General features: G+C 34.4%; 1 protein-coding gene across 1 annotated transcript; it reads left to right on the top strand.

Moving 5' to 3' along the window:
- Positions 1–2,310: 2,310 nt before the first annotated feature.
- On the top strand, positions 2,311–9,091 carry LOC113335604 (probable flavin-containing monooxygenase 1; the record flags this gene model as incomplete). Its single annotated transcript, XM_026581627.1, has 5 exons — positions 2,311–2,335; positions 6,837–7,267; positions 7,379–7,619; positions 8,121–8,299; positions 8,396–9,091. Coding segments are annotated over 5 exons (1,572 nt in total), but the record flags the coding sequence as incomplete, so codon positions are not given.
- Between the last annotated feature and the right edge of the window lie 1,475 nt (positions 9,092–10,566).

Genomic DNA, 10,566 nt, shown 5'->3' with positions numbered 1-10,566 from the left:
GACCCATTTCCACCATGTCAAAACTACAGGGAGACCCATTCTTCCTGATGTTTCTACGGTGAAACCCCGCTCCCAAAACTACAGGCGCGCACCCGAATTCTGGAAGAAAATTAATCTCAAACCCAAAATATATAAAATTTTGTTTATGTCTTTTTTCTTCTTCTTTTTCTTCTTCTTCTTCTTTCTTCTTCTTCTTCTCCACTATACCTAGATCTCAGAAAAAGGGAGAGATTTGATTGATTTCGAGAACAAATTCATGCCTAAATTCGATTGATCTCAACAACAACACCAAATCGTCTTCTTCTTCGAATTAACGACGAACCCTCTTACTACCGATTCTCTTCATTACAATTTAAATTCACCACTGTTATTAATGGTAGCAGCAATCCCTAAATGGGTTTGTAGAACACGGTTTGGTCATCATAGATTATGATCAAAACTTGTTTTCAATGAAGATTTTGAAATGAATTTCAGATTTTTATGAAACTCTCAGCCGTGAATTGAGTTGGATTAAGCAATACTGGATGAGTTGTGAAGAAGGTTTAATTGCAGATGATGGTGTAAATACATGAAAGAAGATGATGGTGTAAATACATGATTTTGACCAAGAGCCCCCGAATAACTGAAAGATAATGGTTTGCGTGGGAGTTAATGAAACATGAAAGAAGATGATGATGTGGTTATGACTGCATAACATGTCATTCAGTCGAGAAACTGTCTGCATAACATGTTATGCATTCGTGAAAATGGATGCATAACCTGTTATGCATCTACAAAATTGTTGCATAACTTGTTATGCAGTCCAGAAAACCTGCATAACCTGTTTGCGTCCGAAAATATGGCTACATAGTGCATTATGCATCGAGAAAATAGATGCATAACCTGATATGCATCCGTAAATATGGATGCATACTGCATTATGCATCAATTTTTTATATGTCCGGCTAAAATCAACCAAAACAATGGTTACATAACTTGTTATAGATGCATAACTTTGTTATGCAGATACATAACTTGTTATGCAGTCGAAAAAATGGTTGCATAATTCTTATGTGTCTGCAGAATGTGTTATGCATCGTTTTTGGTGACTGCATAATGGTTAGGTATCAAGTTTTCAAAAAATTCCCTAAAAAGAGGATCACCTCCGATTTTTTCATTAAAAACAAAAATTTGATATTCTTGTTTGTACTCGTTGCGTAGCTCTTTTAAAAAGATTTCCAACGATATAAAATTTGTAAAATTCTAAGGCGCGGATTTTTAGATATGTTATGTCCAAGTTGCGCTGCCAATTATACCCCTGAAAAATTATGCTGCTTAACGAGTTATGACTGAAAAGATAGTATGCATAACCAGTTATATATCGATTCATATAATAATTTCATATAATTATGGGTGTCACGGTATATAAAATTAATTGTGAGTCCAAAAACCAGAATATTTTTCTTTTTGGGTCTCCCCTATTTTCCCCTTCCACCATTTGCCATGTGCAACATATTATTGCAAGCAGAGTGGCCCTATGGGACTTTTTCAAGACGTCCACACCACACTTTCTCGAGGAAGACATGGATCCAACATTGTAACCGTTATTTTTCCTTCCCCACTTCACATCTGTACGTTGAAGTTTAACAGGTGTACATGCAGCTACACCAACAATTTTTCCTTCAACTCCACACCTGTACTTTGAATTTCAACAAGTAGACATGCATCTACACCAACAATTTTTCCTTCAATTCCACACCTGTACTTTGAAGTTTAACAAGTGGACATGCATCTACACCAACAAATTCCAACGTACACCACTGTACAGCAAAATTACCCTGGTGCTTAATTAATCATAAAATTGGTTAAAAAGACCAAAATCAACAATTTTTAGGTGAAATGGACGGTTAGATTTTGATACTGTTTAAATGGACAAAAATGTAAAAATAGGCAGGATGTAACCAGTTTCATCGTGTCCATTTTCAAATATTTTTCTTATTTTTAATTTACACAGGATGTATCCTGTTTCATCCTTGCTATTTTTTTAAATTTAAGCTACTATTTTTTCTTTTTGATCATTTCATCCAAACTATTTTTTTACTCGTCCATTTGAACCGTGATTTAAAAATATTTGGACAAATGATCCATTTTCGTTAATTAATTATGTGAGTGTGGTGTGGGTTGGTGACATGTTGCATGTATTCATTGTCAAACAACGAGTAAGTATCAAGATTCATTCAAGTAAGCTGAAAAGGAAGATTAGTAGAAATTTAGTAAGTCGTACATAATATCACAATATGAAATTCTCTTATCTAACAATTTCATTTGCATCTCTCTAGAAGATCGAGTATGTTGAGTGACATTTTCTTTCTCTCTTTGGTAAGAAAGAAATTGGAAAACTTTAGTTCAAGTTCAACTTAAGCAAAAAGACTAGATGAGAATACATGCACCATGGAGATTAATTTCCATGCATTTTAACCGGACTTGGAATTTTTCCTGCACTGTCTGTTGTATGTCTCTTGGAATTGAATCGGTCTAAATCAATTTTTACAAGGAAGAATAAGAAGTTCTTTTTATCTCAAATCTTAAGAAAAACTAAGGAATGTTTGAACTAGTTAGAATGTATTCATAAGTCAGGATTTACCGAAGCTTCATTTTCATTTCTAGGTTGCTTCCATAATTCGTTATCCATTTGTCTAATCTAGACGTTATCTAGAAATAAAAGATTTAAGTCCATGCATGATCGAATTTATAGCTTTGAAAGGAATATTAGTGTTTTGCATGTTTTATTCTTGCGTATGAGTAGTCATTTTAACAAGTAAAACAAAAGAATAATAGAGACTGATTGATTTCAGGAGTGTTGGATTTTCCTATTTTCCACGATATGGAAGATAGAGTTAGTATTGGACTTCGCAGCTGGAGATGGTGGTTGGATCAGCATTGGAACTAGTTCAGCTGGCTCGGTCTGTTCATAAAAATTTACCCAGCAGTGTTACATCAAAAATAAATAAACTTACTTTTATTAGGCCAAATGCTCGATTTATTTTTGGAGTATGATGTTGTACACATTATCTAACAAAATATCTACAGGGAAGTTGACATTTCAATCTCATCTTCTTAATATAGTTTTGGGAATTACAATCAACGAACTCATTTATATATGACTATAAAATTATGTCCTACCTAAATTTAACAATACAATGTGAGTATTCCTTACTCTTTGAAGGGGTATGCACATAATTGGACTCCTTAGAGCAACCACAGTCATGAAAGGGACTAAAGACCAAATACCGTACTAAAAACTAAAAAGATTTGGCTTTTTTTTGAGGTGAACCGCAATGGCAAACGACTAAAATTTAGTATTGAGGATCTTAAAACAACGCTTGAAACTGGACGCACATAATATGGACGCTCGATGGTGAGGCGTATGTATTGTATCCATGTGAATGGGACGTAGGTATTGTGGTCGCTTAATGTGAGGTGTATTTATTACCCACGCCAGATGCGACACGGAGATAGAAAGCACGCCTGTTGAGGGGTGGACTTATTAGCTTCATGTAGTGGGGTGTGATTTACACCAGGCGAACATTAAAACATCGCCCCACACCAGGCGAACATTATATTAGCGCCTCACAATGTATTGCATATATATTTCCGGACGGATTTTATAAGTGCGCGTCATTCAGACGCTTATTTTATCTCCGTTCAACTCTCGTACGTTAATAATACTCACGCCCAAAATGAAACGGTCACTATACTCTCGCCTAAACACACGCGCTCTCAATACTTACGTCCCACTATATGTTGATTTAGTCTGAGTTGACGAATACATTTAGTCTCAAACCCTAGCTTTCCAGACTAAATATATCTATGGTCCGTCCCACTGCGCTACGCTTTCAGACCAAATTTGGGAATAGTCCCCAAATTTAGTGGTGACTGTGGTTGATCTTAGTCCATGGAATGATGTGTTCAGATAAGTTTCTTGGTAACTTCAATGATTTGAAGGAACAAGCTAAAGGACAAAATCATAAGAAAAGAATTCAACTACAAGAATTCATGGGAAAAACAAAAACAGGAAAGCTCCCAGAGTGGACAAATTGGAGAAAAATTAAGTTGTTGAATACTACTTTTCGCAACATCAACCATGCAGCACGAACACAGAATCAAACGTGGTGGTACACTGGTACTGTACGTTTACCACATTAGTCCGATACTTTTCCACATAGTTTTTTTTTTGTCATCGAGGTTTTACTGTTGACCTTATGAACCATCCTATCCAATTCCAAATGCTTATTTATAAATGTCAACATGCAGATAATCCAAACTCCATGCAAAACAAAATTCTTAATGCTGGGGTTCTTATTTATTTATTTTGTTTCATTTTTTACATTTAGCATTGGGCCTTTTTGACTGGAAAAAAAATATAAAAATATCTTCCGATAAAATCCTAATAAACTAATAATTTTAAAATTGAAAAAATAAATAATTTGAGTGAAATTATCATCTTATGTAGTGTATAACTGTTACAGCCCCTTCTTGGCTTTAACTGAGACTAAGATATATATTTTTCCATCCAACAAAAAATGGGTTTTTACTTTTCTAATATAACATTGTTAAATTTGCTAGGAAGATAGTAGCCACTCATTAATCAAGATAATTGATTTTATTTATAGGCAGCAAAATTTGAACATATAATATCATTATTTCATTATGTTATATCATTATTTCGTTTAATCAATTTTTAATAGAATGCAGTTGAGTATATTTTAATTAAATAATCACATTATGGTCCAAAACCGTTCTAATAATTTAAATGCTCGTGCTACATACTGTTGTACTCTGACAACAAGAACCGCGTACTTGGTTAGTTGGATTGGTAGAATCAACAGTTCTTTGGGTGGTCAAAGTGATTGATTCATTATCAAGTGAAACTAATCCGCAACAAGGGAAGTAGCCATAAACCAATGCAGTTCAATATAGAATTTATGTTCATGTATCGAGAATTTATGTTCATGTATCGATTAGCCTTCTGAATCTGACCCATATATTGTGGTCACCTGACTCATATATTGTAGTGTAGAGGGCTCTTACTCTTTAATAGAATGTTAAAATTATCATAAAATTGGTTAAAAATATCAAAATTAACAATTTCTGGGTAAAAAGACTTGTACATTTTGATACTGTTTAAATGACCAAAAATTAAAAAGATACTGTTCAAATGGACAAAAATATAAAAATAGCCAGGATGTAACCAGTTTCATCCCACCAAATTTCAAATATTTTTTCTTATTTTTAATTTATATCAGGATGCATCCAGTTTCATCCTTGCTATTTTTTAGGTTTAATCCGCGATGAATCCAGTTTCATCCTTGCTAAATTTTTTTTGACCATTTCACCCATACTAATTTTTACTCGTCCATTTCAACTATGTTTTAAAATATTTCGTACAAATGACCCATTTCCGTAAAAATTATTCTGTCTTATTTGAGTTTAAAATTTTTGGCCGTACGATATCGTCTTGATAGAAATATATTCCCTATTCATGAAATTCGTTAATATAAAACTCCTGCAACTTGACAAGAAAAATTAACGCGGGCATGCTAAAATCCTTGGCGTGCCCGCTTGTAAGCCACTGATCAGTTGCTGTTGACCTGATAAGACACTTCTAAGTAAACCATGATTTTATATTTATTAGTTTGAATAATTAGACTAGTGATCAGACATTGCGAGTATCACTAATCAAATATAGATTATAACTGTCTTTTAACTATATTGAAGTATGAACTGAGGGACTGAAAGAGCCAATTATTTCTTGAAATCAATAAACAAATGAATTCATTGAAAAACCTGAGAAGATTTCATGTGCTAGAGTCCATGTTTGTCACTGTGGAGTGTGGAGACCTCACTGACAATTTCCAGTCACAATAATAAAAAAATCATTAACAGCTGATTCATCTCTTAGTCACATGAAAAGATTTAATTAGTGTAGTTATACATGATTAAAGAATTTTATTCCACGAAAAATATTATTCCTTTTAAACGAAATGGTTAAAGCAATATCCATTTATCTCTTGCGAGAAGTAAGACAGATATATTACATTAGACGCATAATTTCACAAAACTCGCAAATTCAAATGATCACAAAATTTTAGTCTTTCTTACAGAACCGAAAAAGTCCTTTCAACCATATTTTCACAAAATCTCAGAATTTATTGTATCATTTTCTCACGATGGAATTCTCTTCTACTAATAGTAGTCAATGGTTATGCTAATAGTACGTCTCGTAAGAAAGAAATAGTAGAAATCAAACTCTCTTCGAAAAGAAAATGGAAAAAAAACCAAGTTAAATTTACAAACATCCAAATGGAGAATATTGTGAATAAAATACAATACACTCAACAATTAATTAAAATGGTCCAAGTTTTTACTTATTCTTGTGATGAACTCTCTCTATACCTATGGAGAGATTGACACTAGATACTACCTTGAAAAAACCCTTCCTCATATTATTAATTCGACTAAAACTTAGAAAAAAACTATCAAGTCCACAGGCTCTCTACTATAAATACCCCATCACGCATCTCTCCAATCTCATCCCAAACCAACAGTCTCTTAGCTCTATCAAAATTTTAGTTAGCGTCTCAAACTCTTAACCTCAGCACCCGTTTCTCCCTACTTTACAAACCCATTTCCATCTTCCAAAAACAAACCAAAATTCTCATTGTTTCTCATCAAATTGTTCTGCTTTTCGTCCACCAAAAACCGTTAACTCGTCCTACATACGTACCCAAAGTTTCTTGGAAACCTAATTATCATGGCCGAAAACATGCAGAAGAACACCAGCACCACACGTCGAGTTTCGAGAGTAGGAATTATTGGTGCGGGTATAAGTGGTATTGCAGCAGCAAAACAACTTAAGCGTTATAACCCGATTGTTTTTGAGGGTTCGGATTCTCTCGGTGGTGTTTGGCAACACTGCTCGTATAGATCAACAAAACTTCAAACACCGAGGTATGATTACGAGTTCTCGGATTACCCATGGCCTGAAAGAGATAATCACAACTTTCCTTCTAGCACTGAGATTGTGGATTACGTCTACAATTATGCTAAGCATTTCGATGTGTTGAAGTACGTCGAATTCAACACAAAGGTAGTTGAATTACGATATGTTGGCGGCCGAGATACCATGACTACGGATTTGTTGGCAGAGGACGATGTGTCGACTCTATGCCCTGGTAAACCACTCTGGGAAGTTGCTGTCAAGTCCAAATACTCTGAGACCATTGAGGTAATTGTCATTCTTTCCCCTATGTCCAAACACACTCTAATTTCGAGATTTTAATCCCTGACAAATGCAAATACTAATTCTGTTTGTTCTTGGCTTCTATATGATTTACAGTGGTATTCATTTGAGTTTCTGGTGGTATGTATTGGCAAATACGGCGACGTACCAAAAATCCCAGAGTTCCCGAAAAACAAAGGTCAGGAGGATTTCAATGGAAAAGTTTTGCATACACTTGACTATTGCAAACTTAACAAGGATGAAACAACTGAATTACTTCAAGGGAAAAAAGTTGTAGTCATTGGTTACAAAAAATCAGCTATAGACTTAGCCAATGAATGTGCTGAGGCTAATCAAGGTACGTTCGATTCTGTTAATCAGACGACGTCTTAATCAACCGTGTTTACAGAATCTCTAATTAAGCCGCGGTCTTTTTATTTTATTTTATTAACAACTGAATATAGTTTGTTTTGTAGGTAGAGGTCAAAGTGTTCATATATAATATGCAGCTTAGTGTATCTTCTACTTAATAATTAGGTTGATTAATTAATTTTCTTGTTACCAACAAAGTATACTAATTAGTCAACAGAAGTCGTATGAATTAACTTGATTAATGGTCTTGGTCCAGGGTCAAACAGAGGAAATAAATTTTGTTAAGTTCAACTTGACTAATATATATTTGGAAAATAAATAAATTTGAATTGGTCATGGGCACCTGAATTATAGAAATTTGAACACCTAATGTATTAATGTATGAGAATCAGGATTTTACCACTGCACTGCAGTAATATCTGCCAGTTGGAGGTTAATCAATTGGTTAATATTGTCTCATTAATTTTCATTTGCATTGGATATACAGGACCAGATGGAAAACCATGCACCATGGTGATAAGGACCCTGCATTGGACAGTCCCTTCTTATTCGATTTGGGGGCTACCATTTTTCTTGTTCTATTCAACAAGATTCTCACAGTTTCTCCATGAAAGACCAAATCAAAGCCTATTGAAAGATCTGTTTTGCCTCTTTGCATCTCCAATGGTACGTAATTCTGATCATCCTTAAAAATGTCTTGTTTACAATCGTTACGGTCCCGTGTAGTGTATTAATATGGTTTTTGTTTGAACAAATGAACAGAGAAAAGGAGTATCGAAATTCATCGAATCCTACTTGGAATGGAAACTACCTCTAGCCAAATACGGGTTGAAACCAAGTCACCCGTTCGAGGAAGACTACGCGTCCTGTCAAATGGCTATCTTGCCAGAAAACTTCTTCGAACAGGCTGATGAAGGAAGAATCTTGTTTAAAAAGAGTCCAAAATGGAGTTTTTGGAGTGGTGGGATTGAATTAGAGGACAAAACAAAGCTGGAAGCAGATGTTGTTGTTCTTGCAACCGGTTTTGACGGCAAGGGGAAGCTTAAGTCATTATTTCCTGAACCCTTTAGAAGCTTGTTAGAGGACTCTACAGGCATCATGCCACTCTACAGGGGTACAATCCATCCATTAATCCCCGGGGTGGCTTTTGTTGGATATACAGAAAGTGTATCAAACCTACATTCTTCAGAGATCCGTTGCAAATGGTTATCGCGAGCTATGGATGGTCATTTCAAGCTTCCAACGATCCAAAACATGCGCGAACAAATATCGAAAGAGATCGAAGTGTCAAAGAGATCAACTCGGTTTTACAAGAAGAAACCTTGTATTTCGACGTTTAGCATCAACCACACTGATGAAATATGTGAGGAAATGGGATTGAAATCATGGAGGAAGAAGAATTGGTTCTTAGAGGCATTCAGTCCTTACAACAACCGGGATTATGAAGAAGAAAAATGATGCAATAATCATTTTTTCATTATCGATCAGAAGAAGAAAAATAAGTGATGCAATTAAGTAATTACAAGGAAGATTACGTCGAGGAACACTAAGATAAATTGATGGAGCAAAATTTTAAGAGAATATAAGATTAAATTAAATTAATTTAAATTTATTTATTACGGCACCGTTGGTCGGTTTTTATATGATGGTTCAATCCTAGTTCCCTCTCCGGTTGTCGGATTGTGGGATTAAGTGTTCGTAGTAGTATATTAATCGAGTTGGCGAATTAGGCCGGCATTAAGATCAGGTAGCAGATTTGGGTCTGACGGTTTGGTCTGGCTTTGCCTGTATCATTTAAATTTTTTTATTGTTAATTGAATATTAATTTCTAAATAAAGTGAATAAAAAAAAACAAAGCACAGATTGGTTTTTGTATTCTAGTAAAAGAGAATATTATCATCAGATGTAATTATTTGTTTATTGAATACTACCTCCTTCTCTAAAAGATATAAATTTAGACACAAACCTTCCTGTCTTTTAGAAACGGAAGGAATATATTAATAGTGATTGAATTATTATTGTTCTACCAAATACATAATTAGGTTAGGAATTTAGGACCTTCTAATGTTCACACCTCGACCGTGTCAAGTTCTTTTCTAAAGCCCCACAATAGTTTCTTTTTATTTTTTTTGGCTTAATAATAAATTTTATTGATAATCAAAAATATCCGAAGAATACAAAATAGTTTCAAAACAGTTCAACAAGAGAATAAACAAAGTTACAAAAATTCTCTGATCTATTTTATCCAAACCTATAATATTTTTTCTTTTCATTTTCTAAGTTCACAAGGAATGAAGGTTTACTGGTATGTATTTGTTGTTCATCACTCTGCAGACTTGCACCCCTTTTAGCCAAGTCATCAGCTGGAAAATTTACTTCCCTGTAGCTGTGTATGAAGTCCCATTCCATGACACTGTGAAAGATTTTCTCCCATTTGGATATTGCAAACCATGGAACTTTAGAGCTTTTAAAAGCTGCTATTGTTGCTTTTGAATCTGATCCGAAGAAAAGACTTCTAAAACCATTTTGTATTGCCCACTCACCAGCACATAAGACTGCCATGATCTCTGCAAAGAAATTTGTTACAATCCCCAGTCCATATGCTATGGCTATTACACAATCTCCTACATCATTTCTGGCTATAAAGCCATAGCCTGAAATCTCTGGATTCCCCCTTGAAGCCCCATCACAACATAAAAGAAGTTGATTACTCTGTGGCAGTTTGAAAAAAATTTCTTGAACAACAAAAGGTTTTGTCTTTCTGCATTTCATTCCAAAATTTTAAGATTTGAAGATCATATGCTGTATTCCACATATTATTCTTCATTCTTACTTCATTCTCTGCAGTAAATTCATTATTCTTGTTTTTATGTTGTGTTCATTGAAAATTTCTTCATCATACACACACATGTTTCTTTGGAACCACAATTCTT

The sequence above is a fragment of the Papaver somniferum genome, unplaced genomic scaffold (assembly GCF_003573695.1).
Source record: "Papaver somniferum cultivar HN1 unplaced genomic scaffold, ASM357369v1 unplaced-scaffold_15, whole genome shotgun sequence".
Taxonomy (NCBI): Eukaryota; Viridiplantae; Streptophyta; class Magnoliopsida; order Ranunculales; family Papaveraceae; genus Papaver; species Papaver somniferum.
The sequence above is the reverse complement of the archived record's forward strand: the minus strand, read 5'-3'. Positions and strand labels throughout refer to the sequence as shown.